The sequence below is a fragment of the Micropterus salmoides genome, unplaced genomic scaffold (assembly GCF_014851395.1).
Source record: "Micropterus salmoides isolate LMB-PRFRI ecotype aquatic unplaced genomic scaffold, ASM1485139v1 Ms_hic_scaffold_16, whole genome shotgun sequence".
Classification (NCBI taxonomy): Eukaryota; Metazoa; Chordata; class Actinopteri; order Centrarchiformes; family Centrarchidae; genus Micropterus; species Micropterus salmoides.
The window spans coordinates 6,374,990-6,388,888 of NW_024040707.1; the positions used below are offsets into that span (position 1 = coordinate 6,374,990).

Consider the following 13,899-nt stretch of genomic DNA (forward strand, 5'->3'; position numbering starts at 1 on the left):
TGCCCCAGTTGTGACAGTATATGTGGAAACAAGGCGGGAGGGGGGTGTACACACTCCTAGCAAGACTTTATTTCCGATGGTACTCCAACACAACAAACTGTTTCCACCATCGTCTTCCTTCTGAGCGAGAACTGTCCTTGATTGACTTCTTTCTCTGGTTAATAACAAAGGGCGTCACCAGGAGTCACTCATAGGGATTCTTTCCATGATGCTGTCAAACGCCTTGTAAAACAATCTGCCTGTCGGAGGCTAAAAGCACTTTCTGTGGATTTTAAAATACCCAAATTACCCTTTAAACCAGAGGTTTAAAACTTTTGTAAAATATTAAAGCAGAATTTATAAACCCTTTTATACAAGGTGAGACCACGTATCAGTAAATCAGACACTTCATTTTTAAAGCATTTCAAAGAAAATGAAGCCATTACTTTTTTTACATTACTGAAACCTTTATTGATGATCATACATGTACTGAACAAGGCCATTATAGTGCAAATCATCAAGGCGAGGAATTATCACAGGAGTCCTTTAGTGAGTAAAGTTGGAGACACTACAAAACATTTGAAATCAGATTTAGCTCTAATTTGGTTGAACCGTGAAACTTTCTGTAAACTTTAATACAAGTGATTTTAATACCCTGAACTTAGATGCGGCCTGAAATGTCCACATCAGTGTCTCATTAATATCTTTGCACCATCTAGCATATAAGTTTTTACAGTTCAGTCTGTGACAACCTGAACTTAAAGTCTCTATCCAGCCCTGCAGGACAGGAAATACAAGACCGAATGTTTTTTTTTTTTTTTTACACCAATGGCTCTAAAAACAAATGCATGACAACAGCTAAAAACAAACATACAATCTCCAGCAGATGTGATTTAATATTTAACCCTGGGTAGTAATTTTACATCACTTTATATTTCTAGCATTACTGTCTGCAGCATCCTAGTGTGCGAATGATGAGCCTGCCGTGTGCACCTCACGGGAAGGTGCAGATGAATGTATAGATTACGTTACAGGGCCGCTGATGTTGTAATGGACAAATATACATGTGGAAAGTTGCAATTTGATGAGATGAAGAGGCTGGTTAACCATTTAGCTGATACAGTATAATAGCATTGATATCGTCATTCCCTTTAATCAAACAGACGGAAAACAAAATCATCATTCTGAATTATTTGTGTGGAAACCAGCTCCCACTATGACGCGACATGACAAACAGTATTTCTCATTCACCTGTGCAGATTGTTTTAGTTCTGGGGTCTGTATCACAAAGAAAGCTCAACTTAGTCTGTCTGTCTTAACGGTCTTCACTGAGTTCTGTATAAATGGTATTTAACAATGGTGAAGCAAGTATTTAGATACTTTACTGAAGTAAAAGTACTAATACCACACTGTAAAAATATACCATTAAAAGTAAGTTTGTAAGTATAACCAGGAAATGTATTTAAAGTATTACAAGCTGTAAATGTCCCTGTGACTGTTAGTATTATATATCATTAGATTATTCTTCAGGCATTAATGTAAAAGCAGGATTTTACTGTTGGTATTGGTGGAGCTCATTTTGAAATATTTTGAGTGCAACTATTATTTTAATTAATGATTCACCTGCTGATTATTTTCTCCATTACTCGATTGATGGTTAGGTTTGTAAAAATGAAATGCGGAAGGTGAAACAGTAGCTTGATACTTGTAACATTGAATCTGTTTGCATGCTTGCTTATTTTGGAACGTCGAAATTCACTGCTTCGCTACGGCAACACCGTTTGACGAATCCGAAAACACTTCGCAATTTAGAATCGCAAAGGTCTTCAGATTGCACTGCACAAATTTGGAGTTGATCGGATTAATTCTCTAGCAGGAGTTTGTTAAAGTACAGAGCCTGTAAATTAAAAAGCGAGTATAATTTTTTTTTTTTTATTAGTGACATTTTTTGGTCCATATAAAGAGTTAAAAGTAGACTGCTGCCAAAGCAGAGATGAGAAATACCATTAAAAAAAAGGTAATTTATATAATGGTTTTCTCCAAGGCGCTTAACAATTTCAATCTGATTCACACATACTCTCACATCAATGGCAGCGAACTCAAGGAAATTGGGGATCAAACCGCCAACTCTGTGATCAGCAGCCGACTCCGACTATGATAATGATAGGATTATAATTTACTGAGTTAATTAACAGGGTGTGCAATTAAAATGCAGATATAATTACCATTCATTATAGAGAGCTGAAATGCTTAGTGGATTAATTGATTGGTTCATGGAAAGAAAGAAATGTTTGGTCAGCTATTTTATAATTGATTTATCGTTTCAGTCATCTTAAAAGCATAAGGACAAAATATTCCCAGGTTCCAGTTTTCCAGTTTCTTTGTCTTATGTTACAGTAAATTGTTCATTATTGTGTTAACCTATAGCCTATTGATCGGATAAAACAAGCAATTTGAAGACATCAACTTGGGTTTTAGGAAATTGTAACATAATGTTCCAAATCTTCTGACATGTTACAGACCGAATGCTTAATCAATTAAGAAAATAACCAGCGGATTAATGTTTAATATGAAAATAATAGTTAGTTGCAGCCCAAGGTAAAGTTATCAAGGCAACGCAATTTTTGTTAATTTTAAAAAGATTTCTCTGTTACTTGTAAACTACAGCACTTTTGTACACCGTAGGAATGACGACTCACTAACTTCAGTGATTTGATTGGCCAGTAGTTTTGATCTGGTTATGCTCCATTTCGGCACAGGTTACCAACGGTGATCTAGCCTGGTTAAAAGTCGGCTTTGTGATGAGTCGAGCCCAACGATAGACAGCCAACAGACTAATCCGGCTTTGTGATCCAAGTATTTTTCTTGGACTTTTTTTTAAACATGCAGCAACCAAAACATCATTGTCTTTATCTTAAAAAAACACCCAGCAGCAAATTCTAATCCTAAATTCTCACCTATCAAGTTATCAGTACAACAGCAAGAAATTTATTCGAGCAGAATTGTTTCCATTCTCTTTTAAATTACTTGCAAAATGTCACATCATCATTTGAACTTTCTGGTTTAAAAGGAAATGAAGATGGGAAATAATCTTTCGTATTGAGGGCAAACATGCACAGTGAGTGAAACCTGTACAAAAGCAGAACAAAATGTTAAAACACAGAGTAACACATAACAGCATGATGGGTTAGGTTTTCACGTGACGTCACATTCCACGGAAAACGCTCCCTTGGAGGGCAAAAAAACGTTGACGAGGAGACAAGCCTGAGCTGCGTTAGGTGAGGGAATCCCTACAAGGTAAACGTAAAACATTACCACAGTCGAGCGCTGGCAGGGGGCCTGGCGGTTTTTAATGGCGGAAATACGGCAGCGGGTGGTGTATATGGATTGCAAGTGCCCAACACTTGCAGTTTGTGTCCATATTTATCTTTTTCTTGAGTTGAGAGGTGATCTAAATAAAATTTGCTTTAATAAAACTGCCTTTGCGGTATCTCTACGAGGGAGTCCAGTGTGAGCTCCTATCTTGGTCTGTTGTTTTGGCCTCCAGGTCTCCGCGTACGTCACGTGGCTGATAACTATGAATACAATATACCTGCATATTGTACTTCTGTGTGAGGTTTGCAAAGTTACATTTGAGTGGTTTTTATTTAACTCTATGGTTATTCTTATGGCTGTGGATTGTGGTGTTGCATCACACTATCCTGGAAGGTGTTTCTTTTATTTTGACCACCTACTGTATGCATGTCTGCCCCAAAGGTCTCAGTTTCTCAAAGTGCAAAAACAAAACACATTCCCTGAACTTTTGATGTAGAAGATGAATTTAAATGTGTATTTACCACATCGATTGTAGAAAATATACCTGACGCGTTTTTATTTGTACTCTGGCTCCAACATGAAACTATCAAACACTCAGAAATCGATTCATCCACTCTTAGGAAAGACGCTGCTCAGTAACAGCATCTTATGTGAGGTTGTGATGACCAAAACACATAACAACCCTCAACAATAACCTCACACAAAATGAGTGTGGAAACAGATCCACTGTTCACTTCCAGCCAGCTCCGGGAGTGCAGCGAGCGAGGTGGGTCAACAGCAGGTCCCTGATCACTCACAGGAGGGCAGCCTCACCCAGAGAGAGAGAGAGGAGCAGCAGAGGGAGGTTGGGAAAGAGTGTGTGAAAGACTAGAAGAGAGAGAGAGAGAGAGAGATGGTGTATTCCGTGAAACATAAGCGGCCAACGAGCTCTGACTTGGCACAACTGTTGGCCTTGCTCTGCTTTGCTTGGGGTTGTGACAAATGAAATAAACCAACTGTGCCAGACCTCATGAGAGGGATTTTACAGCCCAGTGTTTCAGAAACACACTGCATGGAGAGGGAGTTTAGGTGTGAGATGGTGGTAGCAGTACAGATTGCATAGAATTACCAGTTAAATATCTTCCAGGAGCGTTTAGCCTCGAGGTGCAGCTGTCTACTCCTGTGCTTTGCATGCTGTAACCCTACACAGCCCAGGTAGGACCTTCTCACTCTGCTACTTCACAGCCACAATCTGGTTGTGTTTCTGTGAGGACTGTGAAATTTACAAGTCTTATAAATTAAAGCCGAGGCAGTGTCGAGGAAGACGACAGGTGACGTGCATGTGTGCGGCTGAACTGAGCGTGTTCTGGCGAGTGTTAGCAGCATGCTAGGCTACTGTGGGTGAGCTCTACAGTGCAGCCAGCTGTTTGCAGGGCGTCATTTGTCCAGCTCACGCTCTCAGCTCATCCGCTGAGGGGATGCAAATCCACCTTGACCTTCTCTCCGCTGCTCAGCATCCCCACGGTGGGGTAGAGGCCCCCAGGAGGAACCACCACCTCCCTCCGGCCCATCAGCTTCCCATTCCTTGTGAAGAACACCTGCAGGACCACAGGGGGGCGAGAGTGAGTTTAAACACACACACACACACACACACACACACGCTTTTCACTGTAAATCCACTGATGAAGCATTGGAACAATTAGTCATGAAAGAAAAGTCTTTTCATAATGATACCAATACAGACTTCATTTGAGAGCACTCAGTGTGCCAGTTGTAAACAGGAATTATGTGCAGTTAGGAAATATCGTTAAACAAACAGGTGACAGAGTAACGTCTGTGTTCTTGGAGAGAAAAAAAAAAAAGTCAGTGTTTACAGTACATGTCTCTACTAAATCAGCGAGTGATCAAACATTATCCAGCTGTTCTCAAAAGAACATCAACAAGCCTTTCAATGCTAATACCGAGGGCTTCTTCCCAAGTCTGAGGGCAAATACCGACACACTAAAACAACAAGTGAAGTACTGTGGAGTGTGTGTCTACGATAAATCAGGCTGAGTCACATATCAAACATTTACTGTACCACCCACTCGAAAAAAGAAAGGCTTAACCGCTATTCAATTACAAATGAAGGGTGAGTAAATCTGCAACAGGCTTCATTGGTTTGAACACCAACAACCCCCTCCCCCCGTCACCCGCGCACACGTGCAGCCATGCCCACAGAGACCTCTGTGATGTCAAGGAGCAGTGCATTGAGGGTAATGTGTCCTGCTGAATAAATATTGACAAACCCCTGGATTACAACCCGGCCTGTTCTGTTCTCACCCACTTGGGTTTCTGCCCTGCATGCACTCACACCCGCTCAGTGACCCCCCCCCCCCCCAGCTGGCCTCTACTTGCGCAACTGTGTGGGGGCAAGTTAGCCCAGAGGCTACGAGTCCAGACAAAGTGAAAACCACAGTTGCAGGAGTGATGTTACAGCAAGGCGTGGTGAAATATAAACAGGTCACAGTGACGCGTCCCACAGAAGCAAAGTTACACCACAATACGAAAGTAATTGCTGTGATGCAAGTTAAGTAATATGAAATAACTGCTGTGAAGTGTGTTCGATGAAGAGTTGCCAAAAGAAATAATGGATTTAATATTCAGAATATACCAACACAGAGCATAGTGGGTGTCAATGTATGGCTGACAGGCTTAATCCTGCACTGACGGATATGATTGATTAATTAATCAATCGGTTCCAGCTTCTCAAATGAGAATATTGTCTGGTTTGTTTAACTTTGCTATGATAGTAAACTGAATATGTTTGAGATTTGGACCATTGGTCGAACGAAACAAGACATCTGAAGATGTCGCTGTGGGCTCTGGGAGGTTTTGTGCAATTTTCTTGCATTTTAAAAGATCAAATAATTAACCAAGAAAATAATCGGTAGATCAATCGTGACGCATTTCTGTCCTCCTTCCTTTGTTTACATTATGTACACCTCCATACTGTATGGATGCACAGTATGGTTTTTAATTAAATTAGTTCAAGTTTACTTTCGCATCCAGAAAGTGAACTTATGTAAATCTGGTACATTTACATAATGGACTGAAGTCCTCGTGTTGATCAATGTGCATTGTCCCTTTAAAAAGAAAAAAAATGAGGTTTTATATACAGTCTAATCATATCAGAAACTTTTTTTTCCCCACTTCAAAAAAGTCGATACCTACTTCTGAAGTTTTGATTTTGTTTATATACAGTATTTTGTTTTTGGTAATGCTTTCCCTATTGTGATTTGGGATGTATTGTAGAACAGACTAAACTCAGCTTTAGTGTCTTTCAGCTCACTGTTTTGGTTGAAAGTCTGGTTCATTCCCACAGTGCTAATTAACCCCGAAAAAGTTCTGATTACAAAACCTGTCCAATACCAGACAAAAGTCAAGGGTCCGCTTTTAGCTCCTGGTAAGATAATCATGTTTACTGCTGGCTCACCACTACCAGTTGCGCAAGCTATAACGATTTTAGATCATACTGGCTGTGGGTTTGGGGTTTGTTTGGAGTTTTCATTAAAAAAATGTCACAACATTTCACTAGGAATTGGTTATCGATAACAGTGCTTGTTGTCCTTTCACTACAGTTGCATTGAACTGTTCCTTCTTCATTATCTGGAAGGTTTCTGGCTTGGCGACAGACACACATGTTAAAGAATTTAAGGGAAAATGCTGTCATAGTAGAACTCTAATACTCATATTGAAGAGGTCCCTAAATGTGGTTCTAAAAATGTTTGTGCGAATATTAATGATTGATCAGTCTTTATTTAAAGCGACTATAAATCAATAGTTTTATTATAACACAGTATCAAAGGACGGTGTTAAAACAATGTTTAAGGGGTTAGCTTGTGGTGATGTGACCTGAATCTGCAGTTCCTCTAGGCTCTAGACAGTTTCAGCTTGTTGATAAGCTGTCAGGCCACAATTTTACTGTTTTGGTTTGCTCTCATTGCTTTCATAGCGTTATTTTTGGCCGCACCAAAAAAGCTCTAAAAGCCACCTGTACACCACCAGCTCACGGACAGACACATTTAGCAGCTAGCCTGTGAATGCATCATCAATCTGGCAGCTAAACAGGCAAATATTTCTCTTGATCATAAAATGCTCATGAATCTAAAACCTGCGTAGTTTACATGTGTTTAGCAAAAAGGGGTGTGATGTATTTTACATGCTGTCAAGCCACACATTAATTTTCTCTCGCAGTGAAATACAATTGTATAACGGATAAGACAGACTCGCGGAGCGCCTGCTGATGCCACACCGGCGAACTCCCTGATAGTAATCAACCGCACTGCTCGCGCTGTGAGTCCAGACAGCTGTGACGAGTGGTAACGTCGCTGGTAGAGTTTTGCAACATACACATCTAAAAACCTAAGTGCAACTTTGCTCTGTTTGGGACTGTGAGCTGCACTTTATCAGAGCTGCTGAAGTTAACGTGTGTGTGTGGATCTGTGGTGAGATTTTGCCTGATCAGTGTTTCAGTTACTTCCGGTTTCACATGCACTCCCAAACTGCGTTGATCAAATGGTCTGAAGGGATCAATAACGTAATGCACAGCAGAGTAAAGAGCAGGTAGACTTCTCATCAAATGATGACAATAGTCTCTTAATATTAGGACTTTTTTCTTGACATGTCAGAGAACAGAGATATGTGAGAGATTCTGAATGTGCTGAAAGTTTTGAACACGAGCAGAAAACCTGCTGAAACACAGGAGCTATTAAAGTCCAGGAGTTTATAACTGAATAAAAATTAAATCATTTCTAATTGAGGTGAAAAGCTGCCACAGGCACATTTAAAGAGGTTACTTCCCCAAACAAAGACACAGAAGAGGAGTGAAGACTAAATCAAGCCTCAGCAGGGATGATTTTACATGAGAAAAGAAAATCTACAGGGGAAATAGATCTGAAAAGCAGCACAGAATGACTGAGAGCTGCACTGCATTATATTCTATTACAGTTAGGCTATAGATTTTGTCACCTGCCACCTGAGTTTCTCTACATACATAAAAAAAAAATCACCATAAATTGATGCAGAAAAATTCATCAGAATGCAGGAAATAAAGTGTTTAATACTAAACAAAAATTCATATAATTTAGCATTAAAGATTTATTAAAAATTGTGTTAAAATCTCATCTCGCATCTCGTCTCGTCAGTTAAGTGTCTCGTCACACCCCTAGTAGCAATGGTTAACACAGCTGTGTCGTGTTTATGAGTGTTCCTCACCGTGACCTTCCTGCCCTCCTGTCCCTGCTCTACCTGTTCCCCATCTTCCTCTTCCTCCTCTTCGTCGTTGAGGTACAGAACGTTCTGAACGCCTGCGTTACTAGAGCGGACCTCCAGCCGATCCCACTCGTCCGTGTCACCTGGGGACCAAACAGAGCACAGCGCGTTCGAGTAGAGGTAGAGGCTTTCATGTGCAAGCTGAGTTGCAGCTGTGCCACACGTTTTACACACTGAAAAAATACCAGGCCAGGAAAAACAGTGCAGAGCAGTAAGACAGCAAAAAATGTTAATTAATGCCTCAACCTGAGATGTTTTGTTAGTTTGAATACTACAGTTCTTACAAATTATCATAGGTTTAATCATTTGAAACGGATGTACGGAAACCACCTGAGAGCAGGAAAGCCTATATTTGTCTCTCAGGGAAAGGGAGTGGGCCCTTTCAGTAACTGTTCTGCTTTCCTTGTGGGGGTGTCTTGGTTTGCATTCAGTTTATTTCCCAACAAAGCTAGCTAAACCACCATAAGCAGGTTTAAGAGCGAAACCTCCCACGGACAAATCAAACACTCTAATGAGTGACAGTGTAATTGCAGCACCTGCACCCTCTGCCCTCACCGTCTCCATCCAGGATGTAGTCTCGTGGAAACATGATGCCACAGCCCATGATGTCACCTTTGAAGCAGCGAGGACCAAAAGCGTCTCCAACGCCGCTGCCGTGAAAGATCTTGCCATCATCTGTCAGATAGGAGTAGCAAGAAAGAAACTTATTTATTACTCAACAAAGCATATGTGTCTAATAAGACTAATAAGAACTTCTAAACACCACACAGAATGAAATGTAATACCTGATTATATAATAATTAACACCAAATTTCAGACTTCTTAAAACCAAACACGCCTTTCCTTTGAGGAAACAGATTTTTGCAGAAGTCTTGAAGAAAGCTTTGAATTCAGATGCCCTGTGTGGGGTCATTTATGTCCCACACAGGTGGCCCTTTGCTGAACTTGACTTACAAGACGTTTTAATGTGTTTACCACAGTGTGCAACATGTGTACATACAATGTAGTGCCTCATTCAGGACATCCTGACATTCCAGTGAGATGATGATGTGTAAAGACGAAAGCAGCTCTAGTAAAAACACTTCTCCCCCCCCCCCCAAAAAAAAGACAACATCCAAAGGAAATCAGCAAAACAACACATACTACAGTTGCAAGAGACAACAATGGGGAAAAAAAGGGCTAAAGAAAAACATTGCAGAGGCAGCCAGCAGACGAGCTCTCCTCAAGCGAAGCAGCGTGGCTGCTGCTGGTAAATATTTATGAAGTTGTCATGGGACCCGTCCCCGGCCCAGGATACTGTTTAAACAATCTCTATCTTAGCACCGGGAGGGAGACGGAGACACTGTATCATTACGGCTCCCATGCGGGGCCTTGTCACAACACCACACACCGGGCAAACGGTGCAGCCACGCCGGCAGAGTCGCAGCACGGCTAAAAATAGCAGAGCAGGGCTTTAGAGAGCGACATGGGCTGGTGCTGGAGGTGAGGTGGGGTGTGGACGTCCAGGTTTGGGCCTAAGGATGGAGCTAATTCACTGGGGCAGGAAAGGTGAGAAAATCCTGATGGGGCTGGGCGGATGTTTGAGACAGTAACTGGAGCTATGTTTTAGCACACAATAAAATGTTCTGCTGCTTTTCTCAAGTGTGCTTTGGTGCTAAAAAGGATGGAAATTGAGACACAGGAATCAGAGCTGAACTGTGGCGGAAAATTTTTAAATTCATGTTTATGAGACTAGAGAGTTTAAAATTAGCATAGAGGTGTTGACCAAGGTTTGGCTCTGAGGATGGTGGAGTGTACGGAGCAGCAGAATACTGGTGATGGTGTTAATGCAAGAGTCAAGATCATAAACTGAGGCAGTTGTCTGTGAAGCTAACAGAGGTAGCTACTGTGACCGCCACCAGGTGCTGGATCTAAGGGTGATCCAAGCAGCAACAACATGGTGAATACCGGAGGTGGGTTTGGAGACGCTCCCACGGGGAGGGGAGCGCAGGCTCTATGGCTGACAGAACCTGACCGAGGACTGAGACCAGCTGGGAACAAGAAAACAGGCTCTTTAGTAACATGAGAGTTTGTCTGGAAAAGACTGGGCTTCCCTGCCCAGGGAACAATGACTTCACAGACTCCTAAAACATGAAAAAGAGTCTGGGGCCATTTGGGAAGGTAACAGGGTGTGCAGGGCAGGCTGAATGTCCAGCGTGTATGAATGACAGTAGTAGAATGAAGAGGAGAAACATTATTTAGAACATTTTGTTGTAACACAAAACTAAATTTTCTCTGGATGGCAGTTTTTGAGCTACGACAAAGGCCAAAATGTGGCCTGCAACAGACTAGGTAAGACTTTATTTCGTCTAGTCGATTGCTAGAAATGCCTTTTGTTTTGTTGTAACGTATATCGTAAAATGGTGAATACTGCTCAAAAGACAAAAGTCTAAGCTTTACAAAAGGATCAGTCAATGACATTGTTGTTCAAAATTGTGAATCACCGCAACCACGAGAGGTCCCTGAGCATACAGTCATAAATGTGCAAAAAAATCATTAGGCTGATGGGTTCAGTGGGTATGCAAGATTTGCTGGAGACAGGTTTTAGCTCTCTGACAAACAACTTTGTGTTGGTTTTAGAGCTGAAAGGATTTGTGGATAGGCAGAAAATTATTTGCAACGGTTTTGATAGTCATTAAATTTTTCTAGTTCCAGCTTCTTCAATTTCAGGATGTGCTGCTTTTCTTGATAATGAACTCTTTATCTCTGGGTTTTGGACAGTTGGACAAACAAGCAATTGGATTTCATCACTATGACATTTTATAGACAAAATGTTTGAGAACTGCCAGATAAAATATGTAAAATAACAGTTAGCTGCAGCCTTGGTTGGTTTGTTTACAAAAGTAGATTTTATACATACTTATTCAGACATCACGGCAGGTACAGTGAGGGAAAATTTACCGTCAAGGATTGTGATAATAGATTGGTCGTTTTTGCCAAATCTTACCCGTTAGGTAAGAAGGTAATATAATCCCCCAAAACAACATGTTGGTATTAAATATTTGTTTTTGCAGAACCTGAGCTAGAATCAGATAAGACCCCGTCACTGAAGTTAGACTGAGCCCTATTATTTCAGGTTGGCTTGGTGGTGAGGGATGGACGGTGGCGGTGGGGCACATCCTTCATCTGCGGGTGTTGAGTCATAGCACGTGTGAGTCACTGATGGGGGTTTGGAGGGGGTGACAGGGTTAATGAGGCTTGCTGAGGAGCACTCACTGGTTGGATGGCTGGTTGCTCGTGATAGGGCCCACAGGGGCCCGCAGTGCCCCACGGCCCATTAACTTGCGGAGCCAGCCCGAGCCAACACGCGGGATGGAGGTCCACACTGGGCCAGATCCCAACACAAACACTCGTGGTAACACCAGCGCAGGCCAAAGAACTCTCAAACTATACAAGCTATACAATAGAGCAGTAATATGGTTGGCCGGCATTCGTGTACATAACTGGAATATATACCTTGAGTAAAATAACAACTTTAAAAGTCAATAATACACATTACATGTGATCCAGGTCAACACTGGTCACGTGCCCAGTACAACGCATCATAAATCAGGGTAATCAAACTGTACATGCAAGGTATAAATTTGAAAAGGAGGAATACTGCATTAAATCATTAAGTAATTTATGTATTTGCCTTCAGGCTGCTTAATATCACTCAAAATACTATTTGCAGCAACTTTTTCTTAAAATCTAATGATAGAAACATTAGGATCACGCTGCTATTAAGAACAACATGAGTTACGATAAAAATATAATAATGAGTTTCAACAGTCCATACAAAGCTAAAACCTGACAAGAACATCATGGCAGACATTTGCCCCTTTAGATTCTGAGGTCCAAATATAAGAAAACCAACCATAAAGGTTAATAAACATAAGTACCACGTGTCACAGAAACACCTCTTCACAGCATTCTTGGTTACAAAGCTAAAGTCATTCCTTCTTTAAACAATCCTGCTGTGGGTATATGACTATATACATTGACAATACATTACTTTTTTATCAATCCCGGATGCGTGGTGGGGCGAGGGGAGACATGAAGAAGAGGCCCCGGCTGTTGATTTTAAGTAGCTGGATTAGAGCCTGCACATTAACCCAAGCATGGGAAGGCAAACCTCATATGCACAGCGTGGAAAACCACATACATCATTTTAGTCTCTAACAAATAAGATTAATGGGAGCTGTGCTGGGGCGTGCACATTTCTGTGGTGTCCAACACACGGCAGCCAAACCAGGCACACCGCAGCGCTAGACCTCTGGGACTGGCATGGTGAGGCCCTGTGAATGACCAGCCTCGTCTGTCACTCAGCAATGAGGTACCATCCACAGACTCCGGCAGGACGCACAGCATAAACTGTTATTATTATTAATATATCCTAAGTATAAATGGAATCTGCAAGGGATATATGGGGATTTAGGACTATAAACATCGACTCAAAACATGAATGGAATGTGCAGAGTGAACAAGAAAATGTGTTTTGATAGCTGATTTGGAGGTCAACTGGAAGAAAGTATATAAACCATCCTCTAAAAATAAAACCATACACATTTTCTGGTGGAAAAACATATGACAGAGAGTGACATTTGTGTTGTGTGAATCATTCAGAGGGAGAGCGGCTGAAATCCCCTGTGAGAAAGATTAACAAGGGGATGCTGCAGACGAAAATAACGCCGATAAAAGCCAGCTAGCTCCTAACTGCTTCGGTCTGATAAGGACTAACAAGATCTTGACTGTGACAGTGGACCGTCAGATAAAGAGCGGGCTACCTACTGTAGCTTGTACTTTGTAGTAACAACCACAAATTCTCATATCATGGCAGCAGCGTTTGATAGCTAATCTCTTAGCACTGATAGCGAGGGGTGCCTGGAATGGCAGCTGTGGGGGTTTTTGTGCAGATGCCTGTACAGATAATGTTCACAAGGCTGTCGTCACAAACAACCAAGACTGTGTGTTGTGTGTGTTGTGTGTGTCTGTGGAAGCATAAGAAGATAAAGATAACTAAACTCAGGTTTTTTGTGTTTGTTGTTTTTTTCGGTTCACTGCTTAGAGAGATATTTTAGATGACCAAACTTCCACAGAAACAGAGGGAGAGCGATTGGAGATATGATCCTTCATCTCTTTCTGATGCTGTCACCATCTGCTTTATCTGCTTTCTGTCCCTTTTATCTGCCTGCAATCGTCCTTGATCTCTGTTTGTGCTCGGCACCTTAACATCCAGCTGAGACGGTGCCCTGTGATGTTTGCATCTAAAAAAAGGCAGCAGATAGATGCTTT

General features: G+C 41.5%; 1 protein-coding gene across 2 annotated transcripts in view; it reads right to left on the bottom strand.

Annotated features, from left to right (window-relative positions):
• Positions 1–425: 425 nt before the first annotated feature.
• The window catches only part of spryd3 (SPRY domain containing 3), a 62,155-nt gene continuing 48,681 nt past the window's right edge, over positions 426–13,899 (bottom strand). For both annotated transcript variants that reach the window (XM_038721831.1, XM_038721833.1), the window contains exons 9-11: positions 9,142–9,261; positions 8,530–8,669; positions 426–4,871 (exon numbers count right to left, since the gene is read on the bottom strand). In XM_038721831.1, the coding sequence (XP_038577759.1) occupies positions 4,737–4,871; positions 8,530–8,669; positions 9,142–9,261 (395 nt within the window). In that variant the 3' untranslated portion in view covers positions 426–4,736. The remainder of the gene's footprint in view (positions 4,872–8,529; positions 8,670–9,141; positions 9,262–13,899) is intronic.